Source organism: Crocodylus porosus, unplaced genomic scaffold, assembly GCF_001723895.1.
Source record: "Crocodylus porosus isolate Cpor-Errol unplaced genomic scaffold, CroPor_comp1, whole genome shotgun sequence".
In the NCBI taxonomy this organism is placed as follows: domain Eukaryota; kingdom Metazoa; phylum Chordata; order Crocodylia; family Crocodylidae; genus Crocodylus; species Crocodylus porosus.
In genome coordinates, this window is record NW_017728906.1 from 126603713 (window position 1) to 126630583 (window position 26871).

At 42.8% G+C, this 26871-nt stretch overlaps 1 protein-coding gene across 1 annotated transcript in view; it reads left to right on the forward strand.

Moving 5' to 3' along the window:
- The window catches only part of MYCBP2 (MYC binding protein 2, E3 ubiquitin protein ligase), a gene marked incomplete at its 5' end in the record, with an annotated part of 297134 nt that overhangs the window by 265723 nt on the left and 4540 nt on the right, over positions 1 to 26871 (forward strand). The window contains 12 exons of the mRNA XM_019528503.1: positions 4072 to 4355; positions 4620 to 4716; positions 8204 to 8323; positions 10349 to 10450; positions 12894 to 13022; positions 15487 to 15619; positions 16380 to 16483; positions 18709 to 18897; positions 19531 to 19638; positions 20989 to 21198; positions 25193 to 25300; positions 25486 to 25651. Coding sequence (XP_019384048.1) covers positions 4072 to 4355; positions 4620 to 4716; positions 8204 to 8323; positions 10349 to 10450; positions 12894 to 13022; positions 15487 to 15619; positions 16380 to 16483; positions 18709 to 18897; positions 19531 to 19638; positions 20989 to 21198; positions 25193 to 25300; positions 25486 to 25651 — 1750 coding nt within the window. The remainder of the gene's footprint in view (positions 1 to 4071; positions 4356 to 4619; positions 4717 to 8203; positions 8324 to 10348; positions 10451 to 12893; positions 13023 to 15486; positions 15620 to 16379; positions 16484 to 18708; positions 18898 to 19530; positions 19639 to 20988; positions 21199 to 25192; positions 25301 to 25485; positions 25652 to 26871) is intronic.

The following is a 26871-nucleotide window of genomic DNA, read 5'->3' on the forward strand; positions in this document are numbered from 1 at the left end:
TCTGCCCATTTCCTGATCCTGTCCAGGTCAGCCTGGATCACCCTCCTGTCTTCTGGTGTGGATGCTTTGCCCCGAAGTTTGGTGTCATCAGCGAACTTGGCCAGTCCGCTTCTGACTCCAGTGTCCACATCATTAATGAAGATATTGAACAATATGGGTCCAAGGACAGAGCCTTGAGGGACCCCACTGGTCACAGGGCACCATGACAATTGACTTCCGTCAACTACTATTCTCTGGGTCTGACCACAGAGCCAATTTCCCAGCCAGCGGATCATGGTGGACCCAAGGCCACGATTGGCCAGTTTCTCCAAGAGGTGATCATGGGACACCAGATCGAAGGCTTTTTTGAAGTCAAGATATGTGATAACAATCTCTTCTCCCTTGTCCAGGTGATAGGTCACCTGGTCGTAGAAGGAAATGAGATTGGTGAAGCAAGATCTACATGCAACAAACCCGTGCTGGCTATCCCTTAGGATGATGGTGTCCGCCAGTCCATTAAGGATGGCCTCTTTAATAAACTTTTCTAAGATCTTCCCCAGGAAAGAAGTCAGGCTGATGGGCCTGTAGTTTGCCGAATCTGCTTCCCTCCCTTTCTTGAAGATAGGCATCACATTGGCCTTCTTCCAGTCTTTGGGCACTACACCAGAGTGCCAGGAGTTTTCCAAGATCCATGCCAGAGGCTGGGCTATGATGCTCGCCAGCTCTTTGAGTACCCTGGGGTGTAGATCATCAGGGCTGGCTGATTCGAAGGTATCCAGCCTCTCAAGGTGTTCCTTCACGAGGTCAGCATTGATGGACAGGAGGGGATCTTCCTCACCCGGACCTCCCTGTCCCATAGTGGGCATGGGCATCCCATAGGACTGATGAAAGACTGACGCAAAGTACCCATTTAATAAGTTGGCTTTTTCCTGGGCATCAGTTGTCCCATCTGATTCAGCAGGGGTCCAATGTTTCCCTTGCTTTTCCCCTGGCTCCCCACGTATCTGAAAAAGGACTTTTTATTGTCCTTGATGTTCGAAGCTAGTTGGAGTTCAGTTGCAGCTTTGGCTTTCCTGGTTTGCTCCCTGCAGGACTGCACCAGTGCAGAATATTCCTCCTTGGAGGTGAATCCCATCCTCCATCCTTTATAAGCCTTTCTTTTCAGCCTCAGGGGTCTGGTAGATCCCTGGAGAGCCAGGGGGCTGCTGTGCCCTCTTGCTGCCTTTCCTCCGAGATAAAATGATATTTGGTTGTGCATGGAGGATCGCTCCCTTTAGGAGCAACCACTCTTCCTGAACTCACCTGCCCCTGGACTCGGAGTCCCATAGGGCCTCACTGACCAGCCTCCTGAGCTTGTCAACGTTAGCTTTCCTAAAGTCAAGGACTTCCGTGTTGCTGACTGACTTGCCAGCTTTATGGCGGATGGTGAAGGTGTCACCCAGCTTCCAGTCGATCACTGGGTTGCTGATTAGATCATCCCCAGTAGCCAGTATCAGGTCAAGCAGCGCTTTACCTCTCATTGGCCCATAGACTTCTTGAGTCACGTAGAGGTCATCCACGCATGATAGGCAGCTTTGCAACCATTCAGATTTTGCTGAGTGATCCTTCCACGAGATGTCCGGGTAATTGAAGTCACCCATGACAACCATGGTCCTGGAGCATGCAGCCTCAGCCAGTTCCTGGGCAAACTCCTGGCCAAGCTCTTGACTTTGGGTGGGAGGTCTGTAGTAGACTATCACTGTTGTGTCCCCTGTGCCATGTTCCCCATGGATTTTAACCCAGGGGGTCTCCAGTCATCCACACTTGTCACCAACATCAGCTTGCAGGGATGCGTAGCTTTCCTTAACACAGAGAGCTTCTCCACCGTCCCTTTTATCTACTTAATCCCTCCTGTACAGGGTATAGCCATCTATACCCATGGTCCAGTCATGGGTGGAGTCCCACCAGGTCTCTGTTATCCCTATGGCATCATAATTATTTGTGTTAATCAGGCAGACGAGTTCCTCCTGCCTATTCCCCAAGCTCCTGGCATTTGTGTACAGGCAGGCAAGTGTCACCTTGGGGGCTCTTGGCTTGCCCACAGATTGTACCAGGGCTGGGGCAGGGGTGGGCTCCCTTAAGTGCCTTGGCCTGCTGGCTTTGCAAGGGTTGCTCAGCGGGCCAGCAGTAGCAGTAGTCCCCCCATCCCCCAGCGGGCTTAGTTTAAAGCCTGGTGGAGCAGGTCAGCTAGTCTGGCTGAGAAGAGCCTCCTCCCCAGCAGAGAGATGGAGGCCATCTCTTCCCAGTGGCTCTCTGCCTCTCTCGCCAAAGAGCAGGCTGTGGTCATGGAAGCCAAAGCCTTCCCGAAGACTGCAGCGCCGGTGTCATTGGTTAACTACGTGGATCTTCCTCTCTCTCTTCAGCCCATACCCTGAGACTGGGAGGATTGATGAGAATGCCACCTGTGCCCTTTAACCCTTCTCCCAAATCCCTGTAGCACCTCGTGACCCAGCTGGGAGTGCACCAAGCCATGTCATTGGTGCCCACATGAATAAGGAGCGTGGGATAGTGGTCTGTGGGCTGGAGGAGCTTAGGGATCTTCTCCACAATGTCTCGGATGCGAGCCCCCAGGAAGCAGCAGACTTCCCAGGCTAAGGGGTCAGGGCGGCAGATTACCTCCTCAGTCTGCCTCAGGATGGAGTCTCCCACGACAAACACTTAACGTTTTGCCTTGGGGAAAGCGGGGATGGTAGCTGCAGTTGGGCCTGTGTTGCCTGCAGGAGCTGGCAACTCAGCAGGCTCTGCTGGGGCTGCAAGAGGTTCATACCTGTTGCTAAGCTCCAGCGGGGCAGGGGCCTTGGTGTGGCGGGCTTTAGGGCCCTTGACCACCTTGGTCCATCCCCCTGACTGGACAGAATGGGAGGTCCCGGAGTCCTCTCTTGTCCTGGAGGGAGACCATGGTCTACCCTCCAGCTCCGCAGGGAGAAGGGCCTGGCAATAAGAGTCAATCTCCTACTTGCAGTCCCTGATGGCACGCAGTCTCTGGACTGTGGCCTGGAGCTCCTCCAGCTGGCGTGCCAGAGACCCCAGTAGGGAGCAGACCCCGCAAGGGGAGGTGGCCATGCTCCCAGGCCCCAGATCCTGAAAAAGGGACGGGCAGCCCCCGCAGCCGAGAGCCAGGGGCTCCATCTCTGTGGAGCCTGGAACCATGGACTCCATCTGGGTGGCCATCTCTGAGGTGCCGGGTGGGGCCACAGAGCCCAAGGGGATGCTCGGGGTGTAGCGAGTGCCCATTCGCAGCATGCCGCTGGTAGGTAGGCTCAGCCTGAGTCTGTCTACCGTAGGGGGCTCGCAGGCAGGGCAAACTCCGTGCCAACTCACACACTGGCAGACAGGTGCTCCTGTTTGCGCAGCCTGCTCATGCAGCTCCTGTCACATGGCTCCCTGGGGGGCTGGGCAAAGTAGGGTTCTGGGCAGGATGATACCTGGCCCAGCTCCACTCAGCCGCCTCCTCCCACTCTCTAAGGGTTAACCCTCTCCCACCACGGGCCCCACTTATCTCTGGGTCGGCAGGGGGCTCCATGGCTGCTGGGGGGGTCTCTGAGGGGCTTTGGGAGAGCGGGGGCGCAGCGGGCTTTCACCCACGCGGCTCTCGCCGCTCCAGAGCCTAACTGAGGCTTTTTTGCTGTTGGCCGTCCCTTTTAATTTACATCTTCACTGACTGGCTTTTTTGCATGCATACCAGCAGCCTCTGTTGTCTTTACTATTCATTCCATCCAGGGAGAGCGCACACCAACTGCAAATGTTTCCTCAGCCTGGGAAAGAATATTTATATCTGAAAGCTTGCTAAGAAGAATTTTTCCAACTATTTGAATTGTCTAATAACAGATATCAGATTTAGCCAAAGAACCTTGTCTGCCTAGGCATAATTGTGCACTTTACATTTCAAAGGATTCTGCAAACGTAACAAAATGCCTGAGAGGTACATAGAAAGTAAATTATGGAAATAAAATACTAAAACACTCATAAATTTAAGCTTCTTTTTTTTAAATTTTATTTTGGAATATCTCAGCTTTCTCATTTTGTTTTGTGTTGCTCTTGTTGTTCTGCTAGGTAACATCATTACTGCGCCGTGTTTTGCCTGAAGTGACCCCTAGTCGGTTGGCTAGCATCATAGGAGTAAAATCCCTGCCACCAGCAGATATCAGTGATATCATTCACTCAACAGAAAAAGGAGATTGGAATAAATTGGGCATCTTGGACATGTTTCTGGGATGTATTGCCAAAGCTCTCACTGTACAGCTAAAGGCCAAAGGAACCACAATAACTGGAACAGCTGGCACTGCTGCAGGCAAAGGAGTTACTACAGTAACACTTCCAATGATTTTCAATTCCAGGTTGGTAAAAACTATATTTTATCAAGCTGAGCATACAGACAAGTTGGAAATTTTAAAGTAAGATGCACTTTTTATCTCTCCCTTTTATAATCTGAAAAGAAATAGTTGTGAATTGCTTTTAAAACTAGTTTCATTATCAAGTAGTATTATATTGATTTAAAATGCAGGCACTGAACACTTGTAATATCACTTCGGGTATTTTTGGATTCTACCAGTGGATTGTCTTTATTAATTTAATTGGTCTTGTTTATTATCTGTCTACAGTTATATTCGGCGAGGTGAAAGCCATTGGTGGATGAAGGGCTCAACTCCTACACAGATATCAGAAATCATTATTAAACTGATTAAGGACATGGCAGCAGTAAGCTTCCATTCTCTAAGTGTTTGATATTGAAATGCTTCTGATTGTTTTCCTCTTCCCTTTCTCACTAGAGCCTTGCTTCATTTGGTAGTTTGAAATTGTAAATTGGGTAGGGAGTTCAGTAAAAGTCTCTCTTTTTTTTTAGTTAAGACACTGAATAAGAATCCACAAGAACTGGGTTCTATCTTTGTCTTTGCTACATGCTATCCCTATGATAGATGAGTCACTTGGACTCACTTTTCAGAAGTAGCCACTAATGTATTTGTCATTTACTGAGTGACTAAATCAGACGCTCGAAACCTGATTTTAAGGAATGTTTAGTGCTCAGAACTCTGTTTGCATTCACCAAAAGTCGTAGTTGTTCAGAACTAAATAGTCAAATTTCCTACACTTTATGGCCTTCACTCTGAATTTTAACTTTCTGAATGTTGACATTACAAACATGAAAATGTACATTCAGGTAACATTAGTAGAGGTGGAGCTGGTAGTGCTGCAGCCATTTAGATGGTCCAAGATTTCTTATTAATTCTGATTTTTAATTTCTTGTAACAGAGATGGCAGACATAGTTGTGGGCCCACTCCAGTCCATAGAGCCATTTGATGCAGCTTGTGAGGTCCCCAGAGGAGTTGGGAATTTAAGGGCATGGTGAGAAGGGTGGGGGGCTTACTACCATCAAATTCCCAGCTATGGAGCCCTGCTGGGGACATGTTTTCAGCAGTGATGAAGCAGCAGGTGTATTGGCCCCTGCATCCTCTGCTGTTACTGGGTCTAGACTCCAGGGAACCTTGTGCTCTGGAACCAACCTGGGAGTACAGATGTGTTTTGACACCCCTGGTTTATAACTGCAAAGTTTAACTATTTTTGGAACAAAATTTTCCATGCCAAGTATCTGACTGGCTGAGTTTGGGGGAAATGTATAGAAGGGAAAAATAATCTATTTAGTAGGAAGGTGCTATATGTTTTTCCCACATCAAAAGAAAATCTTGCTTTCAAGGAGAAATTCTGGTGCCTCCACAGTTTAGAGCAGGAACTTAAAATCAACAAGAGTTGTTATTTGTGTCCTGCTTCTGCCCATGGCTGTTCCTTCATAGTTAATGAATCATTAGGAGCACTAATGATTTGCTATTCCCAAATCTTCATAGCAAGAATTACAAATTAGGCTCTCCCTCACATACAGCTCTAGCAAGACAAAATCTTGTAGCATATTCTGAGCATACTTAGCCTGATGCCAACTTCAGTAAAAAGAGCTGGCCAGGATGGACCTAATCTTTGTGCCATGGCCCATCACCCATTTGTGCCTCACACTTGGGACACTCACCTGGGGTACAGGAGACCTAGGTCAAAATATCTACTCTAGAGCAGGAGTTTGAAAATCTCCCGTTTATCCCAAGCAAATGCCCTAACCATTAGGCATGTGCAAAGTGGCAAGTATTTGGTTTGGATTCAGATTCGGCCAATTCGTCCTGATTTGATTTGGCTGAGTCAGATCTGAAGATTCATCCATAAACTAAACACTGGTGCTGGACACAGCTGGTTGTCTTTAGCTGGTAAGTCTGTTGTGGTGGGCAGAGGGAAAGGGCGTGGAGGGGGCAGATCAATGCCCCCACAGTGAGGAAGGGATTGGGGCTAGGACAAGCTGCCCAGCTGGAGCAGGGGGTACAGGCGGAGCCATCCCTAGGGGTGTGCCGGGCCCGGAGAGTGAGCATGACAAGCAGCCAGAGCCGGGTTGGGGGGGGGAGGGGAGGTAAGTCTTATACAGACCACCGCTTGCTGCTGGCTCTGGCTGTTAGCCACCCCTCCCCCCCATTCCTGCAGCTGACCGCTCGCCACCCCCTCCCTGAGCCCTGCACATCCCTAGGGATGGCTCTGCCCACACCCCACCCCCTGCCCCAATTCCTCCCTCACTGTGGGAGCATTTATCTGCTCCCCCTCCCTCCACCTGTCACAACAGACTTACCACCTGGAGGCAGCTGTGTCCAGCGTCATCGAGGACTGCTTGCCTGTTTAGTCTATGGCTGAATCTCTGAAACTGGCCCAATCTTTTTTGAATCAATTTGGAGGCTTCCGTTTCAATTTGGAGCTTTTAATTGGTCTCCTGATTTGATTTGGAGATTCAGCCACCAAGTCAGACCGAATCTCCTCTGAATCAAATTGCCTATCAAAGTTTCACACAGCCCTACCTTCAGGACAAAAGGTACTTCAGGGTGACTGGCTCAATCTTCCTGTTGGGGGCAGTTCCCCTTTATATCAATAAAGTACTTAAAGGGGCTTTCATTCCACTTCTCAGATAAAGCCCTAACTGCTGAGCTGTTGGTAGTTTCTCTTTGTTTTCCTAATCCATAATGTAGTCTAAGCAGAACAGCTTCAACAAGTGAAGTTGAGAGGAACAAATCCCAAAAAAACCTAACAAACTAGTATATAAGGCATTTCCCTGGTACATGGGAGGTGTGGTTTCAAATCCCTGCCTGGTATCAAGGATTTATCCAGGTCCCCGACATTCCAGAAGATTGTTCTTACTATTAAACCATTGGCTAATATGGAACAGTGCAATTTGCTTTCTTTGAAGAGGAGAAAGGCTTTCTTTAGAAACTTAAGCAAATAATTCTAGGAGACTGCAAAGGAAAGTATCTTAGCCAAAAATGCAGGCATCTAACACTGGTCAGTCAGCTCAGGGTTACAACCCAAGCTCTGTACTTTTTCCTGCATTTTATCTCTGGCTGTATTTTTGGGCTTCCCACACAGATGGTTTCTGAGTATCCCTTCCTTAATACCTGCCTTTTGCTATTCATTGTGTAGAGTACCTGGGTATTTCAAGGTGGAGGATTATGCTGATTCCTCACCAAAAGGATTCTGAATTCTGTAGCAAAGTATCCCAAGAGTATCAGTCCATGCACATAGTAGATAATTTGACATTTGCCAGTAATTATTGCGTATTTGAGAAATAAATGGTTTTTCTTTTAAGCCTAGAGAAAGAAATAACCGGTATCAAACAGTGTATGCTGGAACAGGTTGACTTTACTGATGAACACTGTACTTAAATTCCATTTATTCTTACCATTCCTTTGAGTCCCTGCAATTGAAATTTCATTTCTATTTGATATTTTTAATGGGGCAAATGATAGCAACATGTAGTTAACTTATGAATTCCATTGTTATGGAAGATGGTAGAGGCAAATAGCCACGTTCAAAAGGAACTAAAGAAATTCATGGTTGATAGCTCAATTAATAGCTGTTGAGCAGAATGGTTGAACGCATTTCCTTTGACATCTCTAAAGCAATGATGGTGGATGCTGGAGAGGGTAATGACTAGGAGATAGATAATTCCAGAGAATAGTCAGTTCAGTACTCTCCCTCTATAGCATCCACTTCATCCACTGTTGGAGACAGGATACTGGGCTAGATGAACCATTGGTCTAACCCATGATGGTTCTTATGTTCTTAACAAATTGAGTTGGATAAACTATATAGTCTTTTTTTTTTTAACAGGGTCACCTGTCTGAAGCTTGGTCCCGGGTAACAAAGAATGCTATTGCTGAAACCATCATTGCTCTGACCAAAATGGAAGAAGAATACAGATTGCCAGTGCGATGCATTGCAACAACCAGAGTAAGTACTGTATGTTCAGACTCATGTTATTGGAAACATACAATTGCAGCAATCTCTTATCAAATAGGATTCCCATATTTTAGCACAGTGTTTGGTTTCTACGTCATCTCAGGAGGAAATACTTTAGACAGAAAATGGAATTTACCATCACTAAATTCAGCACTACCCTAGTTTTACTTGAGATGCATCATTTGAGGTATGCTAACTACTCAAGGAAGTCTGTCCATTTTAGGTCAGTCTCATTTTCTTTAATTAACGATTATCACCATGGTGGAATTTTATGCATTAGAAACATATCTGCAGAATTTGAGTGCAACTCTGAACAGCTCCCAAACAATGAAAAACAAAAATTATGCTGTTTCATTGTTCCTTCCTTAAAATGATTCTGCTTTCAGTTAAATTAATTTTATTTTAAAACTTGATTTTTGAGCATGTCTCCAGAAAGGAAGTTGAGTTCCTCTAGGTCTCAACTCTCCAAACTATCATTTTATACTGGTTTTACTCACAGTTCATCAGCTTCTATATTTCTAGACTCCATTCAGTAACAAAGAGTCTCTGTTGCAGCCAAGTCAAGAGCTATCCGTATTTGCCTTCACCTCCAATAGCTGAAAATATTCTGCCAATAAGAACTTGGCCATCTTAAATATATTTTCTGTTTCAGCTCCTTTCTCATCTGTTCTCTGACCTTTGGAAGGCACTAGGACCTTGACTACTATCATAGAAAAGAGGCCAATTAATGCCCTCAATTTCTTTCTTTACTCGGGACTTAGATTAGATCCTAACATCAAACTTCTTTCCTGGTGAATGCTAAGTTCGCTAGTTCTGTTAGGGAGTTTCTGGATAAACTAGCTGAATTTGTGCTTTGCTGAGGAAGATTAATTTGATTTTTTTTATAACCTTTTGTCATCATCATCATTATCTTCACTTTATGGTTTATGCATCATTGCCTGTTTCAACTTCAAAAGCTTTCAGACCATTGTTTCCGACTGGTTTCTTCTCTTGTAGACTGTATTTGAAATCTTTGACATGGGTGAGCAACCATGTGCTGGAGCCAAGTGTCTTCCCTACTGGGCCTGTGCAGCACTGTGCAGCATCTGCTGTCCTTGTGCAGGGGCTGCGTGTGAATGGCACGGAGCGCCAGCAAATACAGGCAGCCACGTGGAGGCTGCACTACTCGCTGTTATGTGCAGCACTGGCCGGAACAGTGTCCCACCAGGCGCCTGTGCCCTGAGCACCCTGCCTGTTGCTGCACCAATTTCCCTCACACCCACACCCTGCCCCCACATACACTGGGGGGTATATACTCCAGAACAAGAGATTTAATTTGTATAGATGATTCACCATTAGATGCCTCTTTTCATCTTGGAATCAAACTCATCTTGTAGTTGCTGTCCTCAGTCCCTGCTATATAAAGGTGATGTACAGGATCTAGGTGAATAAAGCAATGCTCAGACTTGGAGTACCCAGATAGTCAGTCATAGAAAACAACTTTTTACTTTGTAAAATGGCCGATGACAGCCCTGCCCATACTGTTTTGCAGGTTCCTGTTGTAGTAGGCTGTTTTTCCTATATTTTTTTTTGTTAGCAACATACATTGACATTCTCTGTTCTTGCTGAGTTATTACCCAAGTTGATTCACGCCATTGTTTAGTTTCACAATATATGTTCATGTTTCTCACTATACATTTTGTGATTGACTTTCATTTTCTATTGTGTCTTGTATAGTTAACTGATATGTTTATAAATTTAAGACAGGGAAAGCTAAAAAGCAATAAGTGTGTTCTCTGATTTATACCCAAAAATGCAATGACTGTTTTGTTTTGGGGTTTTTTAAACTGGTATTTGATAAAATGGGAAAATCTCATATTATCATGTAGACTGGAACTCTAAAGTAATGGAAATACCATTTGGAGGCACAGATTGTTTGTTCCCATCCACAAAAATTGCATTTATTATAGTGGAGATCGAGGGAAGGTTTAATGTCTTCCTGAATGATTTCTGTAATCCTTCCTTCTCTTTCAACAGCTCTGGCTCGCCTTAGCATCCCTCTGTGTGCTTGATCAGGACCATGTGGACAGACTGTCTTCTGGAAGATGGATGGGAAAAGATGGGCAACAGAAACAGATGGTAAGACTTGGAATGCAATACGTTTTCTAATATTTTGGACTTCAAATTTTTTAATAAACTTTCCAAACAAGCAGTAACAAAGCCAAAGATGACTACAGAAAATGGTGTAAGAACAAATACGTTTTTAGATATACCAGAACAATGAAATCCGCCAGTGGTTCTGTTGGACCACAAAAGACTGAAAGAGGCAATTAAGGGAGGGAAGGGCATTGCTCAGAGGTTATATAATTTTCTTTGCATCTGTCTTGACTAGGAAGTACTTCCCCTCAAATCCTATCCGACAAACTATTAAGTTAAAAAAAAAAAAAAAAAAAAACAAGCAACTAGGCCCAGTTGGTATAAACTCAACAGTTTCAAACAAATTTAAGAATGAAGAGGCCAAACCGCAAAGCAAATATTGTGTATTGGTATTATGGAAGGGATTGAAATGTGCTACTCCTCAAAAAGGCCATTCCAAGACCTGAGAAACTGATTTTGTACTTTTGTACTCTTGATTCCAGTCTTACAACAGCTTAAGTTCAGCTGCATTGTATCTTAAAGTTGAGTCTTCTGAGTCCTATAAGCTGAGAGAACTTTTCTCTCTTGCTGGCTCAATTTCTCTGGGCGGATATGTCTGATGGATGATAATCCTAAGCAAGAGAAAAGGCTTTCTAAGTAAAAGGTTGAAACAACAGATGTTAGATTTGGTAAATACATATGTGTTTATTGACCAGAAGATCCAGACTTCTAGCCTAAACTCTGAAATAAGATTGGAGAAAGCTATTTTTGTCCTTATTTTTTACTTTAAGGACAGCTTGTGGTTAACAGGTTTGCTTGCTTGCAAGTAGATCTGTGGTAGTCTGGAACACCATTTCTGATGAGCATTGGGACACAGAACATAATCACAAAGTTGGTTTTCAGTCAAAGGCAAATCCTATTTTATACTTTTATTTCAGAGAGTCTTCCTCTTAAAACAAAGCTATCCATTTTATCAAACAGGGCCCTGTTTATTCTGTTGACACAACTTGCTGCAGAACTTTTTATTAAAAAAAATTTGTTCCCTATAATAGTGGCAAAAGCCTTCAGTGAGTACACAGAGATGTCCAACAGTATGGGCACCTGTACACAAGCACAGAGCCTGCTCCAGTGCTGTAAGTACGCTGCATCAGAGCAGACTCAGTTAATCATGTCTGCTGGAGCATGGTAATAACTGCATTCCAGCATCCTCCCGTGTCTCGTGTATCAGTGTTCCCATGCTTAAAAATGGTGGTGGGGGTGTGCGAACTAAAGCTCATCAAGTGTGTGGGAACAGGAATACAAGACACTGGTACTTTAGAGTGGCTTTCATAGCTGGGGCCCCTATAGATTTCATATCAATGTACAGTTCTCTTGTTTTGGAACATTTTGCAGTAGGTCTGTTCTAGTGGGTTTTTTCCCCTAAATTTCTTATAGTTAATTAAGATATTCACATGTTCGTAAGTGTGGACATTCCAGAAGTGTTTATTCCAGCTTACAAAAGGACTGTTTTTTTGCCTTGGAATATGACTACAGCTGTCTCTTCTCTCCTGTTTTCACCAAAAAGAAGAGTTAATTAAATTATATAGCATGCTGTCTGCACTGTTCCATGGAGTCCTGCAGCTGGGGATTAGGGAGCTAGTAGTCCCTGCAGGGAGGCAGGTTAATTGGTGCATTAGTGCATCAGCCCAGAGCCTGGACAGTCAGAGAGAGAGATGAGCTGTCGAAGCAGCTTCCAACTGGCTTATCCAAATAGAAGAGTTCTGAAATATCAATAGCACAGGAACCAAGGTGTGATGGATGTAATAAAAACCCATTTTCAAAGTGATCAGTGAAAAATACCTACATGAATATTTGCAACTTACAAGCCATATGGGATGTATTATTGTAGCACTCACAATGGAAAGTAAAGGTACCCTGTGCCAGTAGAGTAAATGAATGCTATGAGTTAGTTGCCACAGGAGTTGTTCACATTGTCAAGGGCCATACAGGGTTTTTATGATGTAGTTGAACAGAACAGGCAGCATGTCATAACACTTGAGCTCAGAGTAGATATTTTTGCCAGTTTGACACATCTCAGCAACAATACCTGTAAGTTTTTTATTAAGTTATTACTAAAATAAAGTAAGCTGTCAGGTAATGATACAGAGATTTTTGACTCACGATCTGTTGGAAATTACTTTCCTAATTTCATTGGAGAATGAGCTAATTGTTATTAAACAAAGCAAAGCTGTTGGCTGTAGCACTACTTTTCGTTCATAAATTTGTTGCCAAGCACGGCTTTTTAGGTTTTGGTTATTCCAAAGCTAACTGTTAATAGTCTAAAACAAATTCTTAGTTGTTCTGCAGAAGTCTTCTGTCTTCCTTTTGGGGAGACAGAGTGCAGGAGTATTGACAGAAACAGAAAATTATAGTAGAATAATTCCCTTTATATTTCTTTGTTTTTTAGCCAATGTGCGATAACCATGATGATGGTGAAACTGCTGCAATCATTTTGTGTAATGTCTGTGGAAATTTGTGTACAGACTGTGACAGATTTCTTCATCTCCACCGGCGAACAAAGACTCATCAGAGACAGGTATATACCATGTCTAAGGATGTGCATTTCAGTAGATGCCATTCAGTAGATGTCAGTTTTCCCCCATTGATCAATACCATAAGTATAGTAATCAACAGTTTTACATATTATTTTTTTCTATATATCTCCAAAAATGAATTAATAAATCTGATAATTAATTTTGTACTCAGTTTTACTTGATTTTTCTTGGCCTTATAAAGTGTTCTTATGAACGGCACAGTAATACCAGCCAGTAAACTCTAACCCTGGCTCTTATCTGGTTCTTCCTTTCCTATTCAAACTTCATTTAATTTCCAAGAAGAAATCCAAGGGCTACATAGACATGTTAATTTAAAAACTGTCCTTTTGTTGTCTTGGAAATTTGCCATGTTTACCACGGGTCTCATGGGGGGGGTCCGCACTCATGAACCCCATTCATTGTGTGTTCTCACTGACGCAGTCCTTAAACCCTGTCTACTCCCTGCCCTTTTTTCTCACTGAAGACTTAATATATAGCCGTCTTTCTTTTCCTCACCTTTGTTCACTTGCAGCTCTTCCCTTTTCTCGAGTCATTTTCTTAAACACAATCCTCCTAAAAATCCCTCCACCTTTCCCTCTTTCTAGCCTTTCCATTTTTTCATTTCCATCTTTCCCTTATCCTGTCCTGATTTGTGACCACTTCCTCTGTCATCACATTCCTGCAAGCTTCTTTTCTTCAGATACAAGTGTATTATGTTATGTATATAGCAGCATCCCTGTACATACACCCATCAAAAACACTCTGATCTTACTTGTCTTTAGCTATGGTCACAGCTATGGTCTTTCCTTAAATTCTTTGAATGAGGTTTCTACAAGTTGATGCATAAATTTGTATTCCTCTAACTCTCCTGTGTTTATGGCACTGTCTTCTAGTCACTTCTCTGAATTGAAACAATGCTCACTGAAGTCTGAGTACTTTCTCTTGTTGCCTCCCACTTCTTCCTCTTTCTCTCAGCATATGTTATCTTGAACATGTGTTTGACACAGTTGTTGATTACTCCTTCTCTGACTCTCCCTTTCTTCCTTTTGGCTTTTGTGTATTTTTTCTTTCGTAGTTCTCTTCTGACTTGCATTTGTATGGTGCCTAGAATAATTATTTCCCTAGACTCTGCCTTGCGAGAAATGTATTTAATTCAACGTTTTAAAAAAAGCGTATGTTTCAGCTTCTCTCTTGACGGTTTCTCTTTTTCTGCCTTTGAAGAGGATGGACCCAGGGGGGATTTTCAACCTTTACGCTATATACCTTGAACTTGTCATCAATCTTAAGGGTTTCTTTATTTTAATGTTACTTTCATCAGTTCACGCTGCTGGCCTGTCCTAGTCAGTCCAGTCCTGTATATTTGATTTAGTCTCTATGGCCAATTTAGATTTCATATGGCCAAACCAGAGTTCCTTATTTGTCTTTTTGTAATCTCTTCTTTTCCTTTCTTCAGCACTTTTGGCAACAATCACTTTCTTTGTTTCTCAGGCTTGTAATCTGAGGTCATCTTTGACTCCTTTTTATTCTCTCCATTCACTTAAGAGTGTCAAGAAATCACGTTATACATATCTCACCATCGTCAAAGGGGAAATAGAAGTGCTCAGCAACTTTGAAAATGACCGCTTCAATTTAGCTGGTTGACTAGAGGTGCAAGAAACTGCTTCAAATCTAAATTTTGAATTTTTTGCCTCATTTCGTTCTTGCGTTGCACAGTTTAAAAATAATTTTCTAAAGTTTATTCTATGGGGGTATATATTTACTTCTTGATGTGAAGCTCTTTGCACACGGATTCTCTGTTATCACTGACCATATTGCCACTCTTAATGTGTGCAATAATTTGTCAGTTTCTAAAGCTACAAATTGTGAATAGGGCCAACATGGAAAGGCATTTTTTGTAACGCCAAAAGCAAAGGATAAATACTTTATATCCTGATATAACATTTAATTTCACATTAATTATAAACAAGACCAATATATATTTTCTGTGACTGGAGCGTACAAATCTACACAGAGACGATAAAATTCTTTTTTTTTATATTACATGTCAGATCAATTTAAAAAGAGTCTTCTATAACAAAGAAAGGAAGAAGAACAAACTATTTGCATAAGAAACTCATCCATGTTTCTGGCAAACTTATTGTTCCTCAAAATTATTTCATTTGGCAGCATTTTTGCAGTCTATAGTATTGCTGACATTTTCCTTTTCTCTTTATTTATATCTGTTAATTAAATATAAATATTCTGTCTCTCTTTCCTTTACAGTTTGACCAGACCATCCCACTCATCTTACAAATTCCAGAATCCATATTTTGTTAAATTTGCAATACAAAAAGTCTATAATTTAGCCATCCTTGACAAAAATCCAGACTTGTAGATGAAACAAAAATAGTGTTTTTTTTTAAATTGCTTACTGTCTCCATTGTTTTATAAGAACACTGTTTAATATCCATTTGCTTAAATGGGCAGGTATTCAAAGAAGAGGAAGAAGCTATTAAAGTTGATCTTCATGAAGGCTGTGGTAGGACCAAACTTTTCTGGCTAATGGCACTTGCAGACTCTAAAACTATGAAGGCCATGGTGGAGTTCAGAGAACAAACAGGTAAGATGCAGATGTTTTGGCTCATTTCTTTTTCAACTTGTTAATTTTTAAGATTTTACAAAAGAGCACTTCTAAAAGGAAAACCTTTTTCTTCTTTACATTTAATGCTTTATATTAGTTTTTGGGTTTTTTTAAAGCAAAATATTGAATCCTGTCTAGTGATATTGCCCTACTTAATTGCCTTGGTGACAGAATGTTGATGACACCTCGAAAGACCAAGTAAATGCAAGCAAATAAGTGTTTTAACTGCCGTAACTATAGATAGTCTAGGTAATGACCCCATCAATCCCCACTGTTAAAGTGAACCACTGGGCAGCCAAGCTCCCAGAGTTATTTCCTTTTTCAGCCAATGACTGTTGTAATGTAAAATGCACCGACAAGTTCCGGGAACAGGGGTTGGGGCTCATGTTTCCTCCCTCCAAAGGCAATGCCCCCTTCACTGAACTTACAAAAGCAGATTCCCTCTTGCTTTTGTCGTCCTTTTGTCTCCAAGAAAATCACAGGAGCATAAATTTCTACTGCAGGTAACATCATACTTTGTTCTTGCAGTTTTAATTTCTACATTTCCAAGGGGCCACCAGCATTTTGGAAGGTTTCACAAGCAACATGCTGCCCACAAGCATGAGTCACATAATTCCCTGTATAATTTCATTATGCAGGCTATGTCATTTGACTGTTGGTTCTGTTGTTGGTGTATTGATTATTAAGTGTTTTATATGGGGGGATTCTGAATTTTTGTTTGTTTTTTTTATGGGCTTAGGCAAACCTACAACCAGCAGCTCTGAAGCATGTCGTTTCTGTGGTTGTAGAAGTGGAACAGAATTATCAGCAGTAGGCAGCGTGTGTTCTGATGCAGACTGCCAGGTGTGTATACAAATCCAACAACCAGCTTTGTCATGAAACTGAACCGTTAGGACTCACTAGTCTTCAAATAGCAATTCACAGTAAAAGTCAAAAGCTGTGCTGTCTAAATTTGTGGTGGTCAGCATCCACCTAGTGGCCAAGATCCAGTCTGCAGAGCTGTCATTTGGCCTATGGGGCTCCACACAGGTCCAGAAAGTTGGCAGCAGGAGAGTGGTGCCAGTGTTAATTAACAAATTTCCAGACCCAAAGAGGGCCGTGTGGGCCAGATAACATAGCGCTGCCCCAGCATACAGGGTCACTCTGCAGCCAGATCCAGACATACAGGATAGAGCTGGCATGTGGTGGGATTGGGTCAGTGAATGGCCACATCTGGGTGTTTTTTCTTCAGTATTGCACCCATGGACTAATCCCACTATCCCAGAGTAAGATCCAGTCAGAAGGTTGGGCACCACTGGTCTGAATCATTTCTCATGAAGATTCCTTATTTAGACCAGTGGTTCCTTTTAAATCAGTAAGTTCTATCATATGAGTAAGACTGAATAATGTAGGCAAAGAGTTTATAGGATTGAGCATCTAGTTCCTAAGTGTTTAGTTCTTTAGACTGAAAACATCAGGTCTCATATGAAATGTTAGGTAACCAGTTTACATCGGTAGCTGCTGAGAATATCTGTGTTAGTAATATTTGTAAGAAAATCTCACTTCTGAGTTCCAGTTTGACTGTTACAGAATTAAATGTTTACAGACCATAGGAAGTCTAGTATTTTTGAAATTTTGATCAGGATAGTTTTCCATTGAGGGGTTGTTTCTGTACATAGCCTGATTATGATATACTTGAGATTTGAGTCTTCTGAGCAATAACCAATTAGGGCACACTTGTGCTTGATATGTTCTGGTACCCTACACTGAGGATACAAGGGGAAGAATGGGCTACATGCCACTTAGTGTCTTCTCACCACTTCTGGTTTCAAGATGTAGCTGTGCTGATTAACAGCAGACTGATGCAGTGTCTTTTTATTTGGGGGTAATTGCAGTCAGCAAGTCTTTTTTCAAAAGACTTTAACATTTGCAGATGTTTCTAATGGATAAATACCAAGGATAAAACAGTGAATCTGGTTTATACAAAAGTTTTAATACAAGTGCAAAATAGAGAGACAGAAAGAATATACTTTTTTAATTCTTTAAACTACTTCAAAGTTAAGTTTTACCAGTAAAAAAAAAACCCTAAGATTTTAGACAGAAATATGGATAAGTTGATAATAAAGTCTCTTCAGCTGTATTTAATAATTTTCTCCATTTTCTGAATTATTGTATAAAAAGCTCATAGGATCATAAGGAAGTAGGGCTGGAAGGGACCTCACGAGATCATTTGGTCCAGCCTGCTGCTCAAGGCAGAAGCATCTTTGACAAAACCATCCCAGCCAAGTGTCTGTCCAACCTGCTCTTGAAAATTTCTAGGTATAGAGATGCCACAACTTTTCAAGGCAGCCTGTTCCAATACTTGACTACCCTTACGGTCAGAAAGTTCCTTCTGATCTCCAGCCCAAACTTCTCTTTTAGCTTCAGTCCATTGTTCCTAATCCTGTTCCCTAGAGCCACAGCAAAAAACCTGTCTCCATCCTCTCTATAATCACCTTCAAATATTTGAAGACTCTTACAAATCCCACCTCAGTCCTATAATTCCTTGATCAGAATCCTGTTTCATTTTGACTCTCCTCTTCAGGAAAAGCAAATTAAAATATTTGGTTTCATTTCAAGGTCATGCAACTTGAGATATCACAGCAGTGCAGTTGGGAATATATTAGAGGACAGTAACAAAAATTGCCTACCCCTTAGTTATGATTGCAATAAAGTAATGATCCCAGAAGAAGCAACAGAAGAGACATCTAGAGCACGGGTGGCCAACTTGTGGCATGGGCAGCCATGGCGCACACCAGATCAAGGAAGGGACAAAGAGCACAGCAGCAGATAAGACGGGCAGCAAAAAGCATAGTAGAAGATGGGGCAGAGAGCACAGAAAAGGAATCAAAAAGCAGAGGAGAAGATTGGATAAAGAATACCGAGCAGAGGCAAAGCAGCAGATCGAGCAGGGCAAGTGGATCAGGGTGGCACTTAGGGAGGGTGCAGGGATGGTTTGTAGCAGACCTGCCAAAAATGTTGGTCATGACTGCACTAAAAAAATAATTATGTTTAGGGAAAGGATTGATTTAATAATTCCTCTTTGACAGGAGTATGCCAAGATAGCTTGTAGCAAGACACATCCTTGTGGTCATCCATGTGGAGGTGTTAAGAATGAAGAACACTGTTTGCCTTGCCTGCATGGCTGTGATAAGAATGCTACAAGTCTGAAACAAGATGCTGATGACATGTGCATGATCTGTTTTACTGAAGCACTTTCAGCCGCACCAGCAATCCAGGTTTGCCTTTCTTACTTAAGATGCTAATCTGTTGCGGCACTATTAAGTTTTTAAAAAACGTAAAATATAATTTGTAGGGTTGCATTGGTGCACAAGTTACTTAATGCTTTCTTTGGGTTGAGCACCTCTAATATTACTTGAGAATGCAGCTAGGGTTGACATTTGCTTTATTTTGAGCCAGTGTAACTGAAAAGCCAACCCAGAAACATTCTTAAGTTTCAAATCACCACCTCTTTATTTCTGTACCACTTTATCATGGCTTTATACAGTTAGTATTAAAGTTATGCCCATTTTCTTACCTGCAAAATACAGCATATTCCTTGAAATGCATTTGCATATATATCTTTTAAGGGTGTATGTCTGTCTGATAATTTTACAGAGGTTAGTGTACTAACTAACCATGGTCAGTCTTGATTTCCTATGTCCACTTGTCAGTATCATGCGAAAGTTTCTGTAACTTTAGTCTTTATTTTCATTATTGTTTCTTTCTGTTAAGATGCTAATAAGTAAATTTGCAGTGTCATTTATTGTTATTTAAGCAAAAACTCAAATATAATGGTGTCTCATTACCTAATTATTATAACTCGCATTTACAGTACTACTTATCATATACATCTTACTTTTCTCTTAAAGCTGGACTGCAGTCATGTATTCCACTTGCAATGCTGTCAGCGAGTACTAGAAAACAGATGGCTTGGGCCAAGGATAACTTTTGGATTTATGTCTTGTCCTATTTGCAAGGTAAGCAGGTTCTGTGTTTGCTGTGTAGATGACAGAGTATGATGGCTTTCCTTAATTATATTAGATTGTGCTATATTTTGCACATAGTGGAAAATGTTACAAATGTTTTACTTTTCTTGCATGCTGTACCTACAAAGTTTTCCTTGAAAACTAAAAGCAGTGCAGAAGTCCTTTCACTTACCTGTGTATCCTTAGCTCCATCAATTTGTAATAACCAGGGATCCGTGTTTTCCATTCATGATGGAAAATGTGGTAAAACCCAGATTTTCTCATGTTAAGGAGAAAAACCTGGATTTTCTCCTTTAAAAGGAGAAAACATGGGAAAAGGTGGGTTTACCCTTGCAGACTGGCAGAGTTCCAACATGCAAGGGGCTGGAAGGAGTGGGAGAGGTGGTTAAGCAGGGGCGCCATGTGCATGTGTACATGTACACGTGCACATGGCCACCAGACATCCTGGAGAGCAGCTCCCACAGGTAAGTCTGTTGGGAGGGTTGAGGGGGGAAGAGGTCCCCATAGTGAGAGAGGCAGGGATGGGGCCCCAGGGGGGAAGGCAGCAGAGTGGGGAGCCCGCAGCGGGCATCTCAGCCCTGCCCCACGCACAAATTTGGGAGGTACATGCCATCCATGCTCCTCCCCTCAGCACACGCAACAATGGGAAGCCAATCCCTCCCTCCCGGACAAGCCTCCTGTGGTTCCATCCTGCTCCGACCCAGGACCTGAAGCCGCACTGGGTCTGGGCCCCAAGCCCATGCACTGCCCCAACTGGGTAGCACTCCCAGCCCCATCCTGGGTTGTACCATGGAAGAACGAGGATTTGGGGGTTATTAATCGGAGAATTTGCCATTTTTTTTAATCAGGGAATTTACAGTTTTTAAATAGAGAAAACCAGGATCCCTGGTAATAACTCAAGAGTTAGATAGAAGATAGTTATTGTCAGAACAGAGTCTTCAAACCCCTATAAGCTACATTTCTTTCACCTTAGCTTAAATTATCTATCCCTGGCATGGTCTTCATAAGAAGACTAGAAGACTTTTAGCCTTTCAGTACCAGAAAAAAAACAGAAATGAAGAAAAGTGCTTGAAGTCTGTTTACTTTGATGTTCTGTAAAGTCATAACCTTAGTAAGAGAGAGAAACAGGAGCTGCAAAGTTAGCTGAACAAGTATAGTAGCTACTATAGCTCCCCTTTCCTGAAATATCTATTCCATGTTCTTTTCTATTTTTGTACACCACTCAGTGACTCAGTCTGACTGGGGCCTTTGTACTTTCCTGTAATACAGATACTGTGATTATTATAACAAAAAGATGAGATGAGAGAGACCAAATTTTTTATTGATTACTCTTTATTTCAGAACAAAATTAATCATATAGTATTAAAGGACTTGCTTGATCCAATCAAAGAACTCTATGAAGATGTAAGGAGGAAAGCTCTAATGAGGTTGGAATATGAAGGATTGCACAAGAGTGAGGCCATCACAACACCTGGTGTTAGATTTTATAATGACCCGGCTGGCTTTGCCATGAACAGATATGCTTATTATGTTTGCTACAAATGCAAAAAGGTATGACTCATAGTGCTTTATTAAAAGAAATGGATGTGCTGTTGACAAAGAGTAACTTCTTAAAATATCTGATGTGCATTTGGTAGACTGTGTATTGATTTATAAAAGCAAGAAAAGTCACTGTGTACTGAGGAAAAAAAAGCACTGAGCCAGAAAAGATGATCAGTCCTCGCCTTTTGAATTTCAGAATATAGACGGAGAGAGTGGTTTGGAACCCAAATTCTTCATATATGCAGATAATGGTGCCTCTCAAAATGCAGCAAACTTACTGTGTTAGGAATCTCCTCTTCACCTCACCCTACTTCCAGCTCACATCTTAGACAAGCTATCATATAACAGCTTTTAGGGCCACATCCAGACGAGTGCAGCTATATGGTATATCATGCCATAGGCACATCTGCAGCATCACATGCCACACATTCAGTTGTTCTCTGAGCTGCAAGGGAGCAGCATGGAGGGGGTTTTTTTACCCCTGGGTATCCAGAAGTTAAAAAAAAACTCCCAGGGAACAAAAAGTAGAGTGGCACATGCAGCAGTAACGTGCTGCCAAAAGCCGGAGCCTGGCCAGCCGGAGCCACACTCCACTGCCAGCCAGGCTCCATGCAGCAGTATTGCCACTGCTGCAACCACGGGAGGCCCCCAGGAGGCTGCTGGGGCCAGCCCGGTGCTGTCCCCAGCCTTCCCTACTCCACCCAGGGTAACTTGCCACACCCTGGAGTGCACATGGTGTGGGCGTTCCCTGGGGACAACTAGCGGCGGTACAAGATGTACCATGATTAGTTGTCCCTGGGGAACCAAACGTCCATGCACATTGTTACCAGATTTGCCTGTCAATTTGGGATGTGCTCATTTATTAGGGTACATTTCTGGGGTCTGTAATTCTATCAATGTGCTGTCTGTGTTACTTGTGTTTCTATATGGAGCTGTATCTCTCCCTTCTGCAAATCCTCACGCCCCAGTGGAGCTGTCTTGCAGGACTCGGTTTCACTGGAGCTGGGTTCCTCCAACCACTGAATCGGTCAAACACATATGCACGTACACACACAGATTAAGAGGACACGCCTGAGCCAGGCCAGGTTATTTAGCATTGACAGGCTAACACCCTCGTATGCCTTGAACTCAGTTCATCAGGGCAACAATAAAATGCAGTCAGATGCAACCACACAGTTTAACAGAGCACATCTGAGTCAGGCTGGACTATTCAGCATTCACAGTCTGATACCCTGATGTGCTCTGAACTCAGTTCATCCCTTATTTCAGCAGGACAGTGATAAATGCGTGTGTAAGTACTCACACTCTCTTTCTTCCCCCCCATCTGAGCAGGCTAGGTCCAATCAGCCCTTTCAGCTGATAACTTCATGTGCCTCAAAACTCAGTATGTCCCCAATCTCTTGTCACAGCAGTCCTAGTAGTGACTTTCTTGATAAGCAGACCCCACCACAGTTTCGGGCATTACAGAGATCTTTGGCTTATGTAAAAGAAGCGTTGCTGCAGAGCAAATGGAGAAGTCAAGGAGAAGGAAGAGTAAGTGAGGTTCAGAGAGAGAATATAGGAACCAGCTTGACCATAAAAATTATTTATTGCTGAGTATATGAACTTAGGATGATACCAGTATTAATAGCCATACAAGAGAGACAAATAAAACAGTTACAGTATTACATAGTTTCAGTTAGGTATTTGGGGAAGTCCAGTTCAAGTTTAATTAGAAAAGTCAGGTTTAGAGAGCTGTGCCTGGAGTCAGAGAATAAAAGTGAGGATCCTGTAGTTAGGGGGAGAGAGAGTTGCGGTCTCACCACTCAGTGAAGCTTGAACCTGTTGAGGTTCCCAGGTGTTTGTTGGAGCATGCAGACAGGCAGAGTTCTGAGCACGATTACTGGAGGGATTCCAGGCAGAAAAGGAGGGGAGCTGGTGCAGCTCTTGGATCCTAGCCCCAGAACAGGAACTTGAGCTTGGGTAGGAGTTTCGGTAGAGAACCAACAATGGTTCAAGGGAGAAAACTAGGTTTGTTTATGGGTAAACAATGGCTTATGTGCTGGATAATAGGAACTGATCACTTCTGACTGTGGGTGGCATTACTCTGAGGGAGCTCACAATACAGGCAGGCAGATTCAGTGTTTTGAGTCCCAATAAATTACTCATTACTAGAATTGGTCTGATAACTGCCGAGCTGGATGTGTGTAGACATGGGTTGATTAGCATTTGGAGCAGGGATCCCCATCATACAGTGCTCCTCTGCTTCTTTGGTCCCAGAATTTAGTGCTGTCCTTGCCTTGAAATCTCTGTTCTCCATCGTAAATATTAATGAAGGTGCATTCCTGTCCCAGCTCCCATTTAAATGAGTTGTCATGCAGTTCCATCTTGGATGCAGATGAGACCAGGGGAGTTGCTTTACCCTTATCACCCTTGATTGGAGGGCTTTAGATGCATCTCCCACTGCGTCTTCATTGTCTTTTGTAAGTCCTTCCTCTAATCAGTTCTTGTTCAGGCAAAGGTGGGGAGGGGGTGAGTCCTTTGTGAGTCAAACAGGCTGTGTACTCTCCAGGGTTCCCCAAGAACACAGAGGTGAGAGGTAACAACATCTGGACACGGCCTAGGAGTTCTACGAGGCCACCACTTTCTTCAATTTTTGCCATTTGAATTTCACCACTAAGATTTCATGAAAATATTGCCACGTGGATCTGTCCTTTCCATATATTTTAAGCCCGTTTGAAAGGGTGAACATCATGATCCTGTTTTGAAAAAAAAAATTTTAAACCATGATGCTAAATAATTTTTTGGCTACATTTTCTCCCCAATGTATAAAGTAATTCTGAATTTAAGGCAAGGCTTCAGAACATGCTCGGTTCTGTGGAGTAGCTTAAACATTCCCCAGAATAAAGTAGTTGTCACACTCTTTCCACTGCCACTTAAGATATTTTGTTTAAATGTGAAATGGAAGAACATGACAGGTACAGGAACTTTAACACCCCTCTGTACTGGAAGCCTACCAGTAATGGTGCAGTAACAACTCAGGGGAAGAGTATGAGCATTAATAAGATGTATGGAAGATGGAAAGAGTAGGACTGTTTATTGTGATTTAACTTTTCAATTGGAGTCCAAGGGCCAGTGATAAGTGTCAGTGGCAAGAGACAAACTTTAGGGGTTATAGTCTGGCTGCCATATGTACCTGTATAGATAATGAATTGCCTGAAAAGACCACACATTTTTATAAGTGGGTAAATGCATTGTGTGCTTTTCCTGTAATCTGTTCATTAAGTTATTTCTACCTGTGCATCCTTCCCACCCCACCTCCTCCCAGCTGGTGAATTTTCCTCCTCTCAGTTTCCTGCTGCTTTTAGACATGTGCCATTCTCTCCAGCTCACCTGTCCCCTACTTGGCCACCCACATCTCATTTCTCATTCTCCATTTGCTGCTTCCCCTCTTACAGATATTTTCACTTGCTTCTCTTTGCCCTTCTCCTCTCTTAACTTTTCCCCTTTGGAAATTCAGGCACAGCTCTCCATTGATATACAGTTACTTGGAGATGCAGGAAGTAGTGTTCCCCTCACCCCCCTCTCCAGATCTGTAGAAGTATCTGAAAACACTTAGTGTATAAGAAAACCCCTCAAAAGTTGGCAGCCTGCTTGGTGGTGTGTTCATGCCCAGCAGGCCCTTCAGTGAGTAAAACTAAAGAATGGGTTGCACCCACCAATCCAGCAGGAGTCTGACCTTGGGAATGGATAAAACAGCTGTTCCTTACCTCCCAGCACCATTGCAAACTCCACTCAGTAAGGTAGAGGCTCCAACTTTACAACCTGTTGGAGCAGGACTCTTCCTGCCCTTGAAGCTGTGCCCTGTGCAGACAGGTGAGAAGAAAGAAGCAAGCTTCTCCACAGCCTCAATGCAACTTTCCTGTTCCAAAACAGAACAGGCAAAAATTGTTCCATAACTGACACATACAGAAAATGTAAACAACTTGTTTTCAACTTCCAGTCATTTCTGTGTCACATCTAGGCATATTTTGGTGGTGAAGCTCGCTGTGATGCTGAGGCTGGACAAGGAGATGATTATGATCCAAGGGAGCTCATTTGTGGTGCATGCTCTGATGTTTCAAGGGCTCAAGTAAGCCAACAATTTTTGTATTTGTTTTTGTATAATCATGGGAAGTATACAGTGGTGTAATTTCTTTGTAGTCAATATATCTAAGTGTTGTATAATTTTAATATGCTGTGTAATAAAAAATACATAGCTTTAATTGTTACAGTTTGGTTCTGCCACAACAGCATTTCTGTTTCCTTCCTATACAGATGTGTCCCAAACATGGTACCGATTTCTTAGAGTACAAATGCCGCTACTGCTGCTCAGTTGCTGTGTTCTTTTGTTTTGGGACAACACATTTTTGCAATGCTTGCCATGATGATTTCCAAAGAATGACAAGCATCCCTAAAGAAGAACTTCCACATTGTCCTGCAGGTAAGGTTTTTTACAGGACAGTTTATTTCAATAGCCACCATTTCCTGAAAGTAATATTTGATTGACTTGCCTGTATTTCTAAAAATTAACGGAATTAAAATGAAAAATTATACCAGTCATGTAACATTTTAAGATAATTCATAGAATCATAGAAAATTAAGGTTGGAAGGGATCTCTGGAAGTCATCTAGTCCAACCCCCTGCTCAAAACAGGATCACCCCCAACTAGATCATCCCAGCCAAAGCTTTGTCTAGCTGTGTCTTGAAAACCTCCAAGGATGGAGCTTCCACCACCGCTCTGGATAACCTGTTCCAGTGTTTTACTACCTTTCCTGTAACTTGAGACCTTTGCTCCTTGTTCTGTCATCTGCCACCACTGAGAACAGTCTAGCACCGTCTTCTTTTAAACCTCCCTTTGGGTAGTTGAAGGCTGCTGTTAAATCCCCTTTCAATCTCCTCTTCTCTAGACTAAATAAGCCCAGTTCCCTTAGTCTGTAAGTCATATGCCCCAACTCTCTCACTCTTTGTTGCTCTCTGCTGGACTCTCCAATTTGTCCACATCCTTTCTGTAGTGGCGGGGGGGAAGGGGGCAAAACTGAACACAGTACTCCAGATGTGGCTTTACCAGTGCTGAATAGAGGAGAATGATCTGCTGGCAACATACCTACCATGCAGCCCAGTATGACACTTGGTTTCTTGGAAACAAGGGCACACCGCTGGCAGATACTCAGCTTATTGTCCACTGTAACCCCCCAGGTCCTTTTTTGCAGGGCTGCTGCCCAGCCAGTCAGTCCCCAGCCTGTACCACTGCATGGGACTGTTTGGTCCTACGTGCAGGACTTTGTACTTGTCCCTGGTGATCCTCATGAGATTTCTTTTGACCCAGTCCTGCAGTTTGTCTAGGTCACTCTGAAGCCTAGCCCTCCCCTTCATTGTATGTACTACTACCCCCCAGCTTGATGTCACCTACAAACTTGTTGAGGGTGCACTCTCTGCCATCCTCCAGATCATTGATGAAGTCAGTGAACAAACCAGCCCCAGGACCAATCCCTGGGGCACTCCACTCGATACCGGCTGCCAACTAGACATCGAGCCATTGATTACTACCTTCTAAGTTTTCTATCCACTGTACAGTCATAGTTTCATAGTTTCTAGGGTCGGAAGGGACCTGAGCAGATCATCTAGTCCGACCCCCTGCCATGGCAGGAAAGAATACTAGGG